We start from the raw sequence: 19,714 nt of genomic DNA, 5'->3' as shown, positions 1-19,714 counted from the left end.
CCTGTCATCCAGCCCCTGCCAGTCAGGAAGGCCTTTGGGAAAAGAGGCAGAATACAGGTCATTCTCACACCTCATCATATACTTAACAACTTTCAAACCTACTCAGACAATTCAAACTCTTACGGTCTTAGAAGAAAAGTACCTAGGTGTGTTATTCAGGTTTCCTTACCTCCTTAATCAGCGAGCCAATGTACAGTGATGTTAGAGGAGCTTGTTCAGCTGGCTTAATAACCAAAGTGTTTCCACAGCACAGCGCCGGTGCCATCTTCCAAACCAGCATCAGCAATGGGAAGTTCCACTGCAAGAACACAAGGTCATTTGGATCAGCCACCTACTCACTTCCACACAGCGCTTCTCCCACTTTCAGACAGCTCAGGGAGAAACCAGCAACTGGGAGGATAGCCATAAAGAAAAGCGTGTTTACAATACTGCATTTTCTTGGTCTACAGAGCATATCTTCCTGTACCACACTGAGATCCCAAATACTGTTGGCAGTGCTCAAGTTAACTCTAATTCGAACAAATCTTTGCAACCTCATTGCTCACAGAAGTCTGATCACACTTCAAAATTTTGTCTGTTCACAGAAACCATGGTGAAGGTAGTGTTCTGATGCATCACTTTCGTACAGAGTCCTTATATGGGAGAATTGAAGCTGCTCATTGAAAGAAACTCAGTTTTCTGTATTAGCTAATCCCTGAGGAGTTAGGAGTTGCACAGTATCATTCATTTCCAGGTTTATAATTAGAAAGCTTCAGTGGATTGTTCAGTCATGAAAGTCCAGGGCAGCTCTTAGTCTCCCTCCATTCTGTAAAACGCTCCTTTCCAATTAGTTTTCTTATTTGGAATCAGGAACAAGTCCACATCAGCTTCCTCTGTGCTAATCTGTCTCATGGTCATGTGTATTTGTAGATTTTGGAGCCTAAGCAAGAAGTGGAAAAATCTAGCTCACACTGAATCTCAGTAAAGGTCATTTGGCAACAGAAAGGATTTCTTCATTAAAAATAATTAAGGCTGCTTCAGGGATGATGGAAGTGGGCCAACAATAAGGGGACTTCTTGTCAAGTCTCAAGCCGTGGGCCCTCAGCTAGCAAGAAAGAAGCTAAGCATGTTTGGAATCCACAAATTCACACTCACAAATAAGTTAACAGTTTAGATTTTAAGAGATGAGTTCTGTTGTAACCCAGAGATAAAGTGGAACTTCAGTCGATTTGCTGCTCTTCAGCTTTTCTCTTCCCATTTTCCAGACCTGTCTCATTTCAGAGATTTCTCCAATGGCCACATTCTATGATTTACCCATTTGTCTTTCTCTCCTAAACCTTCCAAAGGCCTGAATTCTCATCTTTGGCCACCTGCACCTTCACTACTTTTCTACACTTTCAGAGCACAATGTAACTCCACTGAGACCTTTCTATTGCAGAATGGCTGGTGAAAGTAACAGAAACAGATATGAAGGCTGCCTAGCAATATCACCCTGGGATAAAGTTCAGTCATATGATGCACCTTCTAAAAAGTGCCCTTCACTAAGAGGGTTGTTTAAGTATAATCAAGCCACAGTAAAAAGGGAGGATTGTTAATTGGCCTAGGGAGACATGCAGAACAGTGACAAATCCTTTTATATCAGGTTGGAGTAATCACATCCACTGACTGATCGTGTTAGAGATCAAACTGGAAAAAAAATTGAAGAGGATTTGTTCTAAGTAAACTGGAGACAGATGTGGCTTTGTTGACCCCAATCATGCTTTTTGCAAACAGTGTTGAACTTGAGACAAATCTGGTCTTATTATTGTATTTATTGCTAGTGTAAGGCCCACCTGAAACAGTAGAAGTCCCACTATTTTCCTTTCAGTGGCCCTCCGAAGCACCCTACATGCAGGCTTTTAAAATGATCAATTCCAAAAGTGCCAAAGGTGGCTTAAGTATAACAGTGAAATATCTTTTAATTGATGATCAATTATGCTTATAACACTAATGATCATTGTTGATATACCTAATGTTTTGATATTGCATCACAAATTCTAGCTGCTTACAAGCAGACACTTTGCTTATTCAAGCAGAAAAGCCATGCAGGTGTCATTAAGCCAAATGCCTGATAACTAATAACAACTGCTTCCCAATTTGCCTAACCCTCATAGGGCAAAATAGACTTTACCATCTTATCACCAGGTTTACAGGCTCATTCCAGCTAAAGGAAAAGGTAGAATTTCTCCAGATGTCTTTGGGAATTGGTCCAGACCTGGTATCTGCAGGGTCCAGAAAATCCCAAACCACATATGCATTTTATCCCATCTCCCTTATAACCTGATCCCATGGGTCAAAATATTCCATGGACTCCACTGATCCAAGTATCCAAAGAATCTTGGCACACCACCACTTGCTTCATGGCCTGTAGGATACCATGTTCAAAGCATTTTACAACCAGACGGGAATGAACTATGTCTCCCATAGAGCTGTAAAGTCTTTCTGGTTGTCTGTTTAAACAAAGCAAGCAGCACATACTAAAACTGGAGGTATTTCAAGAACCAGCCACGCTGTCCCCTAAGCAGAGAAAGAAAGCTCAAGGAAAAACTGCATTCAGTGAGATTTGATCACAGAAAGCTCAGAGAACAGCCAGGAGTTATTAATAATGGATATGTTCTGAAACTCCAAACTATGCATCAGCTCTAGGCAGCAAGAAGCGAGTACATGTAATGACAAGATGGTTGTCCTAGCAGTGGAAGAGTCAGAGAGCTCTGACTGCTCTCTGGTGACTGCTGTCATCCTTAGAGAGGAACAGAGCAACTGATTAGGAGACCCACCCTTCCACTGCAGAGGATTTTGCACTGCCAAGAGCAATTGGCATGGGGGTAAAACAAGAAACTACATCAAGCAACTGAAATGGGAGTTCACTGCAGAACAGCTGCACTTAACTAGGAATCAAATGGCTGCAGTACAAGATAGGGAAATGCACATACACTTCCTCCATTTCCAAGGGCACCATTGCTGTTACTTACTGGAGTTATAGCTCCACAAACACCCACCGGTTCATGCCTGGTGAAACAGACAAAGTTTTCATCTGCAAAACAAAAGAATAAAGGAAAAAGAAAACACAGTAAAAATCTTTGCTTCTACAGGAATAGTTAAGATGACTGCAAACAGAGAGGTTGGAGACAGATCCAAAACCATGTCAGACAAAGAATCCTCTCTCTGCTGATCTTAAAACACACCTCCAGGTGACCTCAAGTGGAGGAGGATCCGTTTCAGAATAGGTCCAAGGGTGCACTGTGACTGCTCTAGGTCTGTAGTCTAGAAGATCTTTTGAAAAAACTTAACTATTAGAACATTTGACAGTGTCCTTCCATTATTTTCCCAGAGATCTATCCAGGCATTTATAGTCCTCATTTTTATAGTCCTCATTTGAGTTTGAATCTCAGAAGATACCACTTAAAATCCACCCTGAGACAGAAAATAAATGCCTTCCATTACAGGTTTTCAGAAGCAGATCTTTCCATGCCTGTCACTTGTCCAATCAAGCCTGATCCCTTTCCAGTCCTGATTTTGGGTGTGAAGAAACTTACCCACAGGGATAGTCCTGCCCTGGATTTTATCAGCCCATCCAGCATAATATCGGAGTGTCTTTATACAACCTTCCAGATCAATGAAATAAGCCTGCAGAAAAGGTTTTCCTGTGTCCATTGTTTCCAAAGTCTGGAAAAAAAAAGAAAAACCAATAAATTATGTGCACTGTCAAACACATCCATAGTTTTTTTCTTAAAAACAAAAATATCTTTCAGAAAAACACTCTCAATTTTCTTGTGTTTTGTGCTGTGGAGACAGTTTCCTTCCCTCACTTTAAAGGAAGATCTAGTTAGTACAAGTCAGGTAGAATAGAGGCAGCTGGACCCACTAACACTGATAAAGGCACAAGTTGCTTTGCTCAATCACTGCAGTGAATGCACACTTTCTGTAAGAGCCCAGGAGGTGGCTGTGGTCTGGAGCACCATTCTGAAGGAACGCAAGTCCCTTGACTTCACTGTATCTGACCTTCTGACACAGATGTTCTGGACTCCAGATGGTGCCACTAAAATCAGCCTGACCCACTTTCCTTTTATTTTTCTGCCTCATTGTCCTAAAAGCAACCTCCGAAATGCCTCTTTTATCCACAGGATGATAGAAAACACATTTTTTTTCTTTAAACAGTGTTCTAATAAAGTAACATTTGGGCTCAGATCTCTGCTTAGACAACTGCAAGGGAGAAGTTATTTCACTGAAGCTGCACCGACATCAAGCAGCTTTAAACGAAGACCAGTCTCAGACTGCACCCTTCTCACTGTTCTGAACATTAGCTAAGTGAATACTTTGTTCTGCTCAGGTCATTAAAAGGGATATTGGTGAAAAAAGCCAGCACATCCATAAAGGAAGCAATATCCCTTGGTAGATTGAAACATCTTTGTTTACAAATGAAGTCATACCCTGTCATATTCCACAGACATTAGGGTCTAAACAGACATTCCCCTCGGAATGACTAGGATTGTTATCCACTCTGAATGTCTGCTAAAACAACTGATTTTTTAAGTGATTACTTAACATGCAACCAAAGCAGCTAGGGCTGGTTTTCCTTCAGAGAAAGTAGCAATGCCAAGAAAGTCATCCCAGATCAGAAGGACAGCAGAAAGCTTGAAATTAGTGCCCTGGTTTGTGGAAAAGGGGGCTGCTTTAAATTTGCATTAAAAAAGGGCAGAAAATAAACAGAGCATATTTGCACACACTTATTTCTCCCTCGTCTTATTTGTTGGCCAGAATTGCCTTCAAACCTGGAGTTTGTAAGCCTGTTCTACACAACTTGGAGGACATCGCATGGTTCACAGAGAACATACTGGGGGAAGAGACCTAGCTTGAAACAGTCAAGCAAGTACAGACTTCTAAATACACCCCACACACCACGCTCTCTCAGTGGGACATCAACTTAGGAACTCTTGCATACAACAGCACTGAGCAACACAAATGCATTGCTCCTGAAGAAGTGCAGAGTAAGAGTGCTGAGTTGAGCTAGTGAAGTACAGATAGCAGCTCTAAGCTGAGAGCTACTAGGAATTGTAGGCACTATTTGTACAAATGTGCAAGTCCAACATAAAAGCTTCTTATCAGCTGCAGAACATCTTAGCCAAGGTCCTACTCCCCTTGTTTTGCACCAAAAAGATTCTTCTAGGACAGGATAGGAAATCATTAGCAGTAGTTCTTCAGTGCAAAAGTCCAAGTTAACACAGCCTCACAGCTATCAAGAGATTTTCCTGAGCCAGTACATTCAGTGGAAAAGTAGCAGATCCCACTTACACACATTCTAAACTTTGGATGACATCCAACAAGAGTCTCTTTCCAGCCCCCTGTTTTAGGGGAAGAAATTTGAAGAAAAAAAAAAAAAAGTCAAATTGGCCTTGCATTTTTGTAATAAGGACTGAGGCAGATTTGGTTGGTTGTGCATTTTTTCCTTCCTTTGTGGTTTATAGGCTTTTTCTTGTTGTCTCAAATATGTAGATACTATCTTAGCTAGGAGATGCAAGAGCATTGATAAACTTAAAACCAAGAAACATATTTATTGCTTTAAAAATAAAAGTAATAGTAATATCTGCAATCAATTCAATAACCAGCCAAGGTCTTGAATAAGAACTCCAGTATAGATAACTAACAGTCACTGTCTATGATCCCCAGAATCATTCTGCAGAACAGTGAAGATCAGCTATGACTTCTGCCTAGATTCTTCTACCCTTCACGTGGGAAGGGAGAAGGAGGGCTGGGAGGGAGGAGTGCATCCAGTTCCAAAGAACATATACAGTTAGTGCCAGAGCTCAGCAAAGAAATTTGGTCCTGTATCACTGTTATTTGTTTCTCCGTGTGGGAGGCACTGTTGTTTATCTCAGACTTAAAGGGCAGGCACAAATGTCTTACTTCCATTGGAAAGAGGAACAGGAGCTAGTTCAGGACTGAACTATGGTTCTTCTTTGGAGGAACCGAAATCCATAGTACAGGACTGCAGTAACAAAGCTCAGGCTAACACAAGGATGGGTTAATCCAGGAAGGTTTTATAAACATCACTACACGTACTGAAGCCCACTGACACTGAAAAAGCTATCAGGCATTCCCTACAGCCTAAGGCAATGAACACAGGAAAAAGAAGAGCTAGAAGATGGGACCTTTCTGCAGGATTCCCTCCTCCTTAAGTGCCCCTAAAAGGAAGTAGTGTGACAGGAGATGGATGCAGCAAAACGTTAAAGATGAAGCTGAATTATCAGCCAACAGCTCATCACAATACTTACTCCAGTAAGTCCACTATCCAATCACAATACTTACTGCCAGGATGACTCTGTCTCGCTCTAGAAGATCAGCCAGCTTGTGTAGGAGCTGTCCTCTGCTTAAGGCATCCATCTGTCTCCACTGAGACCCCCTCTGGAATGCTGCTTTTGCTGCTTCCACAGCATTATCCACATCAGGCTAGAGCAGTGACATACATAAGAAAAGGTTAGGTTACAAGGAAGATGTTGGACAAAGGCAGAGACCCCAGCAAGCTGCTTCCTAGATGATGTTGTGGTGGCTAAAACCAAATCTTCTGAGAAGATCACCTCCATTTTACTCTTGGATTTATAACCAAGCCTGCAAGCCATTTTGGGTTTGGTCTGGGCTGACAAACAACCTGAAAGTCAAAGTATCAGCAGGGCTTTTGAAGAGTAATTTTACGCAACTTGTTTGTTTATAAAATAATCCAGAATGATACAGGATGTGACACCAGGGAAAGGACGGAAAAAATGAGATCCCAATTCTGTTCCCATTGGAGCTTCCCTAAGCTTGACAGGCTATTGTCCTCCATCAATCAGTCTGGTCCACACAAATGTGGGAAGGAAAGTCCCCCATGAGAGAGATCAGTTTTATCCAAGGGAACAATCATTGCTCAGATCCCACCACTACATCCCGCTTGAATGCATGCCAGTAACAGTTACCATACAAAAACAAAAAGCTCCCTTAAATCCTGGATTGCACTTCAAGATTCTTTTTTACCAGATGTAAGGGTTTTTGTTGTCTAGTGCTCTGAAAGTCATTTCACCTACCTGGACTTAGTGCCACTCTCTCAAATGCTTTAGTGCATGCAGGATCAAATCTAACTCTGTTTTTGTAAGCTGCTACTTAGGAGGGCAACAAATTCCATCACTTCTCATTAAGCCCAGCAAAGTTTCCTGTGATGCTCTGGCCACAGTATGGCCCTGACTCCTCCTTTCTCCCCTCCACTAACATACAACAACTGAAAAACGCAATGGCAAGGGCAACCTCCTGACTCAGTGAAGCCAATGGAACACTGCCATCAACATCCATGAGGCCAAGACTGTACCCCCAAGCATACACAGAACACCATTTATACTGTCTTTGATCAGATTCCTGCTCTGTGTAATGTCTGGTGCAGCCCATACTTCACTGTATCCTTCAGCTTATGGAGAAGTCCTTGCACTTCACCACAATAGTAGGAAACCTGCTTTGGCAGGGGGGTTGGACTCGAAGATCTCTGGAGGTCCCTTCCAACCCCTACAATTCTGTGATTCTGTGACAATACGTGGCTAAAGCGGGTGGACTTCAGGCCTTGTTGCTCCTCAGAGCTCTTCACCAGCTGTTCTCATAGATCTTCTCTCAAGGCTTGTCTATTCAGACTTGATCACACTAGATTCAGCTACTGTGCACAGACCCAGCAAGGATTGGCTGCTCTCCCACCACAAGAAAGCCTGTTTTACTCAACCAAGAAAAGTGTTATGGGGAGATACACTTGGCTTACAGCAAGTCATTGTCCACTGAAGTAGCATCTTAAACTAAATTTGGCTCCTTCTTCATAAGATTGCACAGTTTTGAAGTACTCTGACATACACTGCCAGGAAAACTACACCCTTTTAGAAGAGCACTGATGGGGAGACAATTGCAAGAGACCTGAGTTGCTACAGGAGGTAAAGAGTGGCTCTGGTCAAGCAAGCATGGCTATGAAGCAGAGGTAGCAAGCAGCCACCATATGCAGGCAGGCACATCCTGCCTGGTGCCTGTCCCCACAGGCAGAACAGGGCTTCAGAATGGTTTGCTTCTGTGCACTTAATCTGGAACACCACAGAAGCCAAGAGGCATCACCAGTTACTGTACACTTACACGTTCCTCATCCTTTCTGCTCAAATGAGGGCTTAAGCTAAAATAAGACAACATTATAAGACACAAAGCAGACAAAAAAAAAATAGGAGAATGTGTCAGGTTTAAAGCAGCAACAAGTCACCTCCTGAGATCAGGCTGGGAGTATCAAGACCTCATGGCCACAGTGCTAAGCCTTGCTACCACTCTGGCACTCGCAGCACTAAGAATGAGATGGCTGCACATGCAAAGGACTTCAGTCTCCACTCTAAGCAAAGGAGCACCCAAGCCCTGCTACAGCTCCTGTAAGTGGTAGTGGTGGTCTGGTGAAGCCCAAAATGTCTCAGCAAAGCTGTCTCTCATTTTGATTGCAAGCTAGAGATACTCTCTGGAGCCTCTTCCCCCTAAAATCATTTGTACTGGGGTGGAAAAAACAAAAACAAGCAAACAAAACCATAAAAGCAATGACCTTTGTTCTTCTCCTGCAGAGTCTACTACCTGACATGCTTGTATCTTTGGAGGCACAGCAAAGGGTGTATCTTAACAGATAGAAGCACCATGGTGATACCATCCAAAAGCCCTGGGGTGAATATTTACTGAAACTGTATTCATTCTCATCCCCTTTTCTTGGATTTGCAGGGCACGCACAGCAGCTCAGAGAGCACAGTCAATATTACAAACAAAAGCTTCCCCAAAACACCCTCAGGGGTAGCACCACCAAGTGAGACCTTGTGAGCTCACACAGTTTCTATAGGCCTGAGAGACCAGCAAAAACAAGGAAGTCCTTCAGGAAGGCTGAAATGCTGCTCTTAATCCATCCTGTTATGACTAGACATTAGGGGAGTCTGAATGGTGTGCTCATTACAAGCATGTTGCAATAGGTAGGCACAATGCGTGACAAAGACAGACTTCTAACTGTCAGAGTGCCAAGGACACCCTGCAGCACACAAAACCACAAAGAGGTCCATGCAACCTGGTGCTCAGTTTTGATCTATACAGATTTATTATTACATAAAAAGCTTTACTAAGAGAACACTGAAGTTGCAAAGCCAAGCAACGCAGGATTGGGAAATGCCAGCAAACCTTCATACCCACCCTGGATGTTTGCATTATGATACAAGCCCCAGTTACACAACCGCATGCCATTTTCCCCTGAACAAACTCATGATTTCTTTGTTCTAAGCCATGTCCTCCACCTTCCTTCTCTACCTCAAATTCTGCTCACCACTGCTCCATCTCTATGGAGTCCCTTCTTCCTCTCTCCTGCCTCAGCACCTGGCAGACCATCACTCCAGTGCCTTGGTGAACAGGGAGAATATCTGCAGAAAAAGCCTTGCCCTGCTTCAGGCTCAGTGCAGACAATATGGCTTTGATCCAGATAGTAAGGAGACATACTGGGGATGGAGCACACTCCACGCTGACTACCTTACCTGAACTGCATGGGAGAATCCCCACTGTGCACATCCTCAGAAAGGCACTTTTCCAACACAGGCAGGAGCATGCCCAATTAGAAGACATTCACAGCTGAGCCACTCTCCAGCTAGCCCCCTGCAGTCTATGCTTCTCATTGCTCTAACTTTAGAGCCAAAATTTCAATTGGCTACAAAGAGCAACTTAACAGTCTGTAGTGTCCCAAGCCATTATCTATGGCATTGTGAGCTTGCTGTGTGGAATAATGCTTCTGCAGCCTCTTACCTCAGCCCACATCCATAGTCTGAAGGTGGGAAAGATGCCTGTGAACAAAACATGCTCATAACCCTCTAAAGATACACTACCAAAGAGCAAACTGCACAGAAGTGACCACGACAGATGATCCATAACACCCATCCTGCTCAGTGCCAGCCATGCACCTTTGCCAGGCAGCTAGGTGGCAATTCCTTTAAGAATGGAGTTCCTTTTTCCCATCCTTACTGGACATTAGAAATCTACTAGAAGAGCTTATCTTCAAGTGTTACCAATAGGACTAGAAAAATGATAACAGCTAATGTATTTTTTTTTCCTTGACACAGTAACACAGCAAGGGACAGCAGAAGTTCCAGGGCTGCACCACTTCTGAGGGTCAAAAACCTAATGAAGAAAGTTATCCCTTTTTGATCGTAGCTGGAGAACACTTGAGACACTAAGCCATTACTCTGGAGGCAGGAAGTCTCCAGGTATCCAGTAAAATCATTTGCTGCTTTATATTGTTATTGCTTTTTTTTTTTTTTTAATGCTTCTTTTTCCACCTGAAACTTCCCTTTATTCCCCAACTATTCACCAAGAGAAATTGTGTCTTGAATCTTGTGACTAAAGTCTAAAACAAAACCTTTACACCTAGACTTCTAGGCCAGGTTTCAGCACCAGACTTGTTTGTCACCACTGAGACATCAGCTGCCAAATTCCCACCTCTCACAAGTAATCCAAGCAAAACATACCTGGTGTGGCCAGGGAAGGACAGGTTTCTGAACAAGGTTAAGGAAGTGGAGTCCTGCTCCCTGCAAGTTGTGAAGGCAGAGTCAAGCCTGGCACAGCACAGCTGAAGCCAGAACCTGCTACCCTTGCTGCAATACTCACCAACACAACTGAGCACGGCGGCCCAAGGAGACAGAACACTGAAAAGCACCACGACTCACCATTTTCTGTAGCAACAGGGAGCTCTGCCCCAATAGATTGGGGTCATAGATTAAGTATGGAGATGATTAAGCTGGCTATGGGAATTCTCAGGGAACTCTGCCCAGAGGGTGGTGGGACATCATTACGTATCACCAGCAGCCTAACAGCTGGTTTGGAACATGTCCCACTCCAATTCTGTTAACTAACCCACTAGCAGGTCTGACTCTTCTCAGTTCCTCGTACAAACCTAATTACAGTGAAATTCATATCTGATGTAAAGGGGTAGATGAAGCTTTCAGCTGCATCTAGCATACATTCTTGCATGCAATTATTCTACATGTCTAAGAGTCAGGCACCTTTACCAAGTATTCACAGGCAGGGACTCTCCTGCAAGCTGAAAAGCCATCCTTGAATTCAGGCAAGGGCAAGTCTCAAGCAGGCAAGGCACAGGACTGGCCTTTCAGTTCCACCTAAGAATTTTCTCTACCAAGTAATTAAGAAGTAGGCTTGAAATACTCATGTAATGCTCTGTAACTGCCTGAGAGACACTTAGCTCAGCGAGTAGTGGAGTCATGGTTTCTGCCTCGCAAAATATAGTTGCGTCAGAGTTGCTTCAGCTCCACTGTTTACATACCACTAAATAGAGCTATGTACTGCCCAGTTAATGCAGAGGAATTACATACATTAAGCTTTGTCTACATCTACAATTGTCCCATGGATTCACAGATCCACCATGGCACTAGGCCTCAGGGACTGCTTTAGTGGCATCCAAAGAGAACAGCTACCTTATGCACCATTTGCAGGGAGTCCTGCATCACCACACAAGTTTGCTCCCATCTCCAAAATTATCAGGCTCTATTGACCTGCACAGCACAAAAACCAGAACCACGCTGCACTTTTCCATCTAATGCAGCTCTTACTAGAAGTTCTGCAAGGCATGCAAGCAACAGGCAAGCTTAGATACTGAGAAGAGTACACACTGCCAGTCGCTACTGCCCAGAATGGTGATTAGCCAAAGCCCTGGTACATCAGGGAAGCTGTGAATCACCTTCCCATGACATACAGTCAAAAGCAAGTCTTAGGCCAGCTCTCCCACAGAGCAGTCCAGATGGCCCACATGTGATTAGCTGTTATGGACAAAGTGCTGCATCTGATTGTTTCTTACCTCAGACGGTTACCAAAACCAAGCTGTTATGCCCCAAGCAACTGTACTTACAGTATACCAAAGCCAGGGACTACTGAAATTCTTCAGAGATACCGATTTCATTTTAAATGACAGTTGTCACATTTGTGCAGGTAACCAGAACCCATAACACCAGTCAGAAAAGGAAACCATAAGGAATTGCTAGGAGAAAGTGAGCAGTGTTGCATTACTGAGCTGAAGTTTTCCCAAACAGGTTATTTGTTGATCATATTTTTTTAAAAAGTGAATTTCAGTCCAGTGATTCCAACAGGCTGTCATGCAGACTGCATGTAAACCACTCCAAAAGTGACACACGAGTTCTGTCAGGGATGTATGTCTGTTGTCATCACTATTTCCTCAGCATGGCTGCTTGCTTCCAGCTCTATAAAGCTGGAATGATGCTGAAACTCATTCCTGCAGTATTTGGTAGGCAGTTCCTATCAGGGAAAGTGACTCAGCTGAGCTAGACAAGACCGATCCCACCCAACCCATGTAATCCTCAAGCAGCACATGCACCATCCCAGTTCCCAGTCTGGATAGCCATATGCCATTAAAAGCCAGCTTTTCCTCTGTATGCTTTATGAAAAGAGAGTAAGTCCCTTTAACTCCTTTGCATCTCCTCTCTAATAACACTTACCTTGTCTCCTTCCTCAATATCACAAATTTTCTCCAGCGTCGAGGGATTGTAGGTAGGGAACTTCTTTCCACTGGTAGACTCATGCCATTCATTGTTTATAAATATCTGAGGAGAGAGCAAAATGAGCAGAACAGGTAGGAGAAGGTCAACACTGATGCAGACAAAACAGAAAAAAATCACAGAAGTACTCTTCACAGCTCCCAATGCTCTTCAGCTTCCACTGATGGTGCGTTCGATCCATCCCAGTGAGACTTTATGATACAGACAGCAGTTTTCCAACTGAGCCAGAAGAATGGACAAGAAAGCCTTCATGCACCCACTTAGTTTTGAGCAAAAGTAAGACAGAGGATGGGGCCCCACACAGTGTGATGCCATAATTTAGCAATGAGAAAGAAACCACTGCAGAAATCAATTTCCATGGGAACGGCAAGAGACACCAAGAAAAACCAAAGGGCTCAGGCAGAAGTTGCCCCTTGTTGCATGCTACAAGCAAAGTGTCTGTGTGCAATATTACTTGGTTACTCCTGCCCTGGGCTACTTCCATAACTGCCCTCAGCACCACAAAGGAAGATAGGAACAGGCTTGGTTCTACCCCACTATGCCTTGCCACGGGATAGATCGAGCCTCCCACGTCATTGGAGTCATCTGTGACAAGATTTAAGCATTTCAAAATATTGCATTTCCACAGCAAGAACAAACAGTCCCAGCGTTGCGTAACTAAAAATGCATTAAATACTAGAGTGTTGTTACACACTGTAAACAGAACATGAATACCTATATACAATTAATTGATTCAACATGCATCTTATCCACATTGCAATCTAACTTGGCAGTGTTATGTTTTATAAATAAAGATACTTTTTAAATCAAGATTAGATGAAGTAATCTTTATTAGTGGCTGTAAGCTAGTACTTTTACTTGGAAGTCTTCCACATTTGCAATCTTGTTTACGACTCTCTATGCACCACCAGGAGATTAATGTTGCATCCCTTACATTTGAAATTCCCACTGCTCTGGGTCATATTTTTTCCTTGGGCAGCTTTTTTCCTGAAAGGAGTTCCTCCCAACTATTTCTGCATAGAAGTATTTGAGACATAACTGGCGCAGATACTGCACTTCTGGTCCCACCTGTTTCATACAGGCTTAGGAAGAAAACACTGCCAGGAAATTATCACATGAAGTCAATGTTAGAAATATTAATTACTATTAGAAATTAAAATGCAGCACTTAAATAATAGGTAGCTATTTCAGGAATAGATAACACTTCCACTTTAGGTTTCCTCTGTTCCCCTTGAAAAAAGTCACAATAAGCATGAGAGGTGATAGCAAGAAGTGTGAAGTTACAAAGTCAGACATATACTCACAACCTCAGTACAGGGGAGTCATTCCTCCATCTCTGCACCAGGCGTTTATTTTACATGAGAAGGTTGAGAACAGAAAGCAACATTTCTATGAGAAATAGTAAAACAAGGGCGACAAGATTCGCTATTTTGAAAACTAACATACATGCTGATGCCATTCTGGGAACCACACAGCACAGCCCGGTCTTTGGTGCCATGATTTGAAATGAAACAGAATAGCGTATCAACTGTTCATGCTGCATACTCCAAATGCAGGACACGAGATTCTGGACAGACCACTTCCATCACACACCCGGGACAAGCATTAAGCTGCTCTGTAAGCAAGATTATTGGTGATAGACTTTCTTCCCTCTCCCTCAGCCCGGTAACTGGCAGAACCAAAAATAATATATTTTTTTGCAAAGCAGAAAGTGTGCCATCAGCTGCACACATCTGGTGGAATTCAGAGCTTGCAGAAAACCCCTCCATTTTATGAAGACTGACTGCTGCTCGTTATTTTCTCAGATGCACTGGGGGCAATGGATCGAATATCAAATTCACACTTTTAATTAACATTGTTTCCCACTATTAAGTTACAACCTCGATACTTTTGGTGCAGAGAGTCTGTGGCAAAACTCTGGAGAATAAAAATTTGGTCTTTAAAACAAACACGGCTGCAGGATTGGATCCCAAAGGAATATTTAAAAGTGTTCACAACAATAAAAATAACACAAAACAGAACATTTGGATGTTTAAGAAGAACCCTGAAGTGGTGTCCATTCCAGACACAGGAAAGTGCAGCATTACGCTGTTCTACGACCAGCAGCTGCAGATCCAATCTGCTGCTAAGTGACAATTTTATCTCAAAAAAAAAAAAAAAAAAAAAAAAAGAAGTTTAAAATTAGCAGTTAGCATAACCACTAGGCTAGATTAATTTGTTTCAGTACTTTGGGTGCACAATTCAAACCAACACCTCACTGAAAAAACTATCATTGCTTACTCTTTCTTCTCACTGCAAGAGAACAAGCTTGGAGTTTGCAGTTTTTTTGCCTTGAAATATTTAGCACAGAAACGTAACAGTAATTAATATACACTCAGCCCCTCCAGCTCTTTTAGCCCAGCCACATGACCGAAATATAACAGCCACAAGCCTGGCTATTTCCCCCACTGCATGAGAGCATGGGTCAGGCAGCTGGGAACAAAAAGCAACTCGGGGCTCACAGAGCTGCGTGCACAGGGAGTGCTGGAGTGGAGCTAAGTGCTCCTGCAATGCCAACAGCACTTCTGAAGGACAGAGCTCCCAAACTGAGTTTGAGGGCAGACTTAGAGCTACAGGTTCTTTGGCTTCTCCTAGAGGCGGCCAGCAAGCCCACATGGAGCTCCATAGGGATGGCAAGCAAGCAGCAAGAATGGCATCCATACTGCTCACCTCACTGCCCTTCCACGTCCTCCTAGAGATGCAGCCCTCCATCCCCTGCTCAGTGCATCCCTGCAGGGTCGGCAGAACCAACCTCTTCCATCAGCACACTCGCACAGCACTCCTCTCAGCCCTGCCCAGGCTCACCTGCCCAAACCGGACTTTGTAAAGCACTGACACAGTGCTGAGCGCCACCCTTGGGATTCACCACATGGGTTCCATGAGCAGGAAGGGGCAAAATGGCCGTCAGGGCTGTAGCCCTCAGCAGGCCCAGCACCGGGGCTGAAAGGACCTGTAGGCATCTGGAGCAGCACTACAGGTTCATTACATTAAGAAATAATAATCTGGTTTTGTTTTTAGACTTTAGAGCTTGGAGCAAGCGCAGCTCTCTAGAAACAACACAGAGACCCACTTGCTCCGGTCACTCGGCCACCTTCACACCCCCATTATCCCACTATCTAGGGCATTAGGAGATGATAAAACAACAAATAAAGCTCTCAGTAGAGGAATAACTTAAAAAACACCTCACCACCAGCCCAATTCCCCCAAGCACGAGGTGACACTGCAGCGAAGCCCACCTCCCCAGCTCACCTTGGTGTATTTCACCTCCAAACCCTTCAGAGGCCGTGGCAGCGGCGGCCCCTTTTTGTCAGGCTGCCCGTTCTCCACAGCACCGTTGAGCGCTGCCATAACCGCCCCGTCGAGCCCACACCACCGTTCTGCCGCTGACAGTTCGCGGCGCCGCCTTAAGAGCGCCGCCGCCCGCTCCTATTGGCTGCTGAGCCGCCACGCCCCGCCTCGGCCCCGCCCCCCTCCGCGCGGCAGCGGCCCTCAGGTAACGGGCGGCGCCCCGCCGAGGCGCTGCGGCCAGCGAAGGGTCGGGGGGCGCCCGCGGGCCGCGCCTGCTGCCTCAGGGCGGTGAAACGCCCTCAGGGAGGCGGTGGAGGCCTCTCGGAGGGATGGAGGCACCTCAGGGCTTGGGGAGAGCGGCCAGTTGGCCTGCGCCCATCTGAGGGGCCCCGAGGGTGCGGCCTCCAGCGCAGCGCTCTTAGTGTGGTGGGGACGCCGAGATGGATGCTCGCTGTCACGGAGTCCTGAAGGATATGGAACGTGTCTGAAGTGACAGATCTCGGCTCGGCGCCGGAACGAGTTCATTACACGTTGCTTAACGGCCCTCTGAATGAAGCATGCTTAGGGCTCCTTAGGCTGGGGGCCAGAACGCTGGGAGCACCCTCACACCCACACGCTCATGGAAGATAACGTGGCATATTTTCCATATAACGAGTGGCGAGGTGCCAGCAGTTATCTTCCAAAACGTTTCGCAGAATCTGTAATCCCCAGCACTAGTCAGCGCTTTGCTGTTCCAGCGCTCAGAAATAAAGGCAGGTCAGCTGTGATATCATGAGCCTTAGTGCTGATTCAGAAGGGAAAGTACCACGGTGAATCAGATCCTGCTTCCCGGAGCCCGCAGGATGCTCCTGAGATCCCTGCTCCACGTGGGGAGATGCAGTACAACAGCAGAAACGTTGACATCCATGCTGTCCATTTTTAACTTTCCAATTGCTATTTTATAGAATCATTGAGGTTGGGAAAGCCCACTAAGATCCTCAAGTTCAACCCCAACCCACCATGCTCACTGACCATGTCCCTCAGTGCCACATCTCCACAGTTCTTGGACTCCTCCAACCCCACCAAACTTCCTGGGCAGCCTCTTTCAATGCATTACCGCTCAGAGAATAATTTTTTCCAACCTAAACCTCCCCTGGTGCAACTTAAAGTCATTACTTCCTGTCCTAAAGTCATTACCTCTTGTCTTTTCCCACCAAAGCAAGAAAAGCATCAAAACTAGAAAAAATTCTTAACTAAAACCACACCTAATTCTGGTCCCAGTAAAGTGGAAGTTGCATCCAAGCTATTCTTGGATGTCATCAGTGAAACTACAAGGTGAGTGATGTGATTGCACAAATCAGAGTCACGGATGGAAAACATTTCTGTCCCCTGGCCACAGACCCTTTTCTGGGCTGGTAACATAGCCTGACAGCAGAACTTTGTGTCTCTGATAATTTGCCAGTTTGGATTTTATGATAATGTACCATAAGTCTACAGGTAATAATTTAATGGTTCAAATATCAGATGGGGCGAATAGACTGCCATGGAAGCAGCACAATACAGGTAGAATTCATTCATTTTTATCTGCCTGTACTTTGCCCAAGGAAACACTCAGCACACATGGAAAGTGCTTCTGTAATTAGAGATGCCCTCTGGATGAGGGCAAATATGAATAAGAACTTTCAGGACAAGTAGTGTCAATGGAGTTGTTCCTCTGGATTGTCTCATACAGAATGACTTTGTCTTGATCTCTCACAAGGAAGATTTTTTGCAGGGCAATCCTGGGAACATTATTTGAGGCACTATCGCTTCTTTGAGTTGATGTAGGATATGGCACTGCTTTAAAAGGCTGTACAAAGTAAATGATTTGTGAGTCAGTGGCATCTGGATGAGCTGAAATAATAAGCTTTGACCAATATACACAGCTGTACACGGTGTGTCCCTTAGTCATGCCATAAGTAGAGTAACAATACGTTCCACCAACGAGTTTTGTGGACACTGGGCCCTCGTTGGGAAACTCTGTCCTCCCATAAACCGGACCAACACCACCAGCCTCACGAGATGTGTCCTCTGCGGCCAGTGATTGTATCAGACCCACCACAGAGAAAACACTCAGTCCTCCATCCTGCTGAGTGGTGAGCTCAGTGGGAGATGCCCTAAAAGCAACAGCAGGGTCCATGTCAGAATGGGTGAGAGGTGTTTTTATTTGTTCCCATGCTCCAGGAGCACCACACCACCATTCATGTGGAAGTACTGAAAAAGCGGGTTTTACCTAATTTTGTAACAGTTCATAAATGTGTCAGAAACAGGGGAAAAGAGGAAAAGAGTCTGTTAATGAAAGGTCATGTTACTACTGAGTCACCTTATTATGTTCTACTGTTGCAGCAGTTCTCAGAGATGTCTACAATATGTGCACTGACTGCGATAACCAAATTCCTTGTTGCTGTGCTCTTCTGCAGAGCCACGTCTCACAGAAGATTTCTAGACTCTGAGCGCACCAAGCTCCCTTCCAACCCAAGCTATCCTACGATAGGAGTTTATGATACGATTATCTGTCAGCCAGCTCAAAGATTGCCTTTCCTGTTTGGGTCAGACATGTACACTCCTAAGTCTGCCACCATAAGTTGGATCTGACGGCGCTGTTCTGTTCCAGTCTGTCCGTGCCGAGAACCATCCCAAGACACGTTTGTGCTATGATGGAGTGGTGTCCCTATCTGCTGCATGCCATCATTTCTGCAGAAATTAGTTTGCTAGAATTCCTAACCTTATCCAGCCATAAGAAAGTGAATATTCTGGGTGGTAACTCCTCCTTCAAACACACCCCGTGCCTGTATATCTCTCCTATATCCTGGCCCCATACCAAGAGTGCACTGGGTTTGTACCCAGAAGATTGATGCAGATCTCTGTATCACCTGAGATCATGATGGTTCTGGGCAGCTTTGGCATCCTGCCCTCTGGATAAACTCAGACTTGGCAGTAGGGCAGATGTTCACTGACATGACCATGCTCTGCACTGAGCCCCATCAGCAGTGGTGTAGCCACTGAGAGCTGCTGTACAATTCAAGCAGTTGATATTTACCGGATACTTTGCATTTATTCCTCAGCCTGTATTCCAAGCTGAGCAGAAGTTCTATAGCTGTGCAATTAGCATGGCACAAAGCCAAAGCTTATTCTTCTGACTTTACATACAGCCCGAAGCACATACACACAAACATGAATGCATGTGTGAAACTGTATACTCTGACAGGCTACCGAGGCTGTACGCTTCAGTACCCAGCAGCCAGGAGTGACCAGAACTTGCCTGTTTGTGTATATCCTGATGAGTTGTAATTGAGTGATCAGTGCCCTTTTCCTACAGCCATCCCCCTTGGTCTGCATCAGCAATGGTTGCTGCTCTTGAAAAAGCAGCTCCCCCCATGTTTTATCCTGAATGTGCAGAAAGGGGACTTTTTACTGCCTGTTGTTCAAACTGCACTTTGGGCACAAAATTATTCACTTCCATATGTTTTTCCCATGTTGCTTACCGTAGCATTTTCTTTCCCACTAATTTTGAGAGGATGCTGACCCCAGAGAAAACAAGGCAGGACGTGATGAATTCAAAAAAGGACTTCATTATGTTGGGTGTAAGCCACCTACAGCCTGAGCTCTTCCCATGAGAGCATTCAGAGCTCAGCTCCCACTGAGCTCAGCTCCAGATGTAATTGCACAACACAGGGGCTCTGCAGATCTCCCACCTAAACACCCAGATAAGGCAGAACACACAGCCCACAGGGCATTGCTCACCAGGCAGTTTAAGCTGGGAACTTGCTTAT

General features: G+C 44.7%; 1 protein-coding gene across 1 annotated transcript in view; it reads right to left on the bottom strand.

Moving 5' to 3' along the window:
* ALDH1A3 (aldehyde dehydrogenase 1 family member A3) overlaps positions 1-16,007 on the bottom strand; it is a 35,024-nt gene extending 19,017 nt beyond the window's left edge. The window contains exons 1-6 of the mRNA XM_042876201.1: positions 15,885-16,007; positions 12,537-12,641; positions 6,325-6,465; positions 3,555-3,684; positions 2,991-3,052; positions 170-298 (exon numbers count right to left, since the gene is read on the bottom strand). Of these exons, the coding sequence (XP_042732135.1) occupies positions 170-298; positions 2,991-3,052; positions 3,555-3,684; positions 6,325-6,465; positions 12,537-12,641; positions 15,885-15,983 (666 nt within the window). The 5' untranslated portion in view covers positions 15,984-16,007. The remainder of the gene's footprint in view (positions 1-169; positions 299-2,990; positions 3,053-3,554; positions 3,685-6,324; positions 6,466-12,536; positions 12,642-15,884) is intronic.
* Positions 16,008-19,714: the final 3,707 nt, after the last annotated feature.

Source organism: Lagopus leucura, unplaced genomic scaffold (genome assembly GCF_019238085.1).
Source record: "Lagopus leucura isolate 7727_CA_CO unplaced genomic scaffold, USGS_WTPT01 Super-Scaffold_100015, whole genome shotgun sequence".
NCBI classification, from domain to species: domain Eukaryota; kingdom Metazoa; phylum Chordata; class Aves; order Galliformes; family Phasianidae; genus Lagopus; species Lagopus leucura.
Note: the sequence above shows the minus strand (reverse complement) of the source record. Positions and strands in the feature narration are given on the sequence as shown.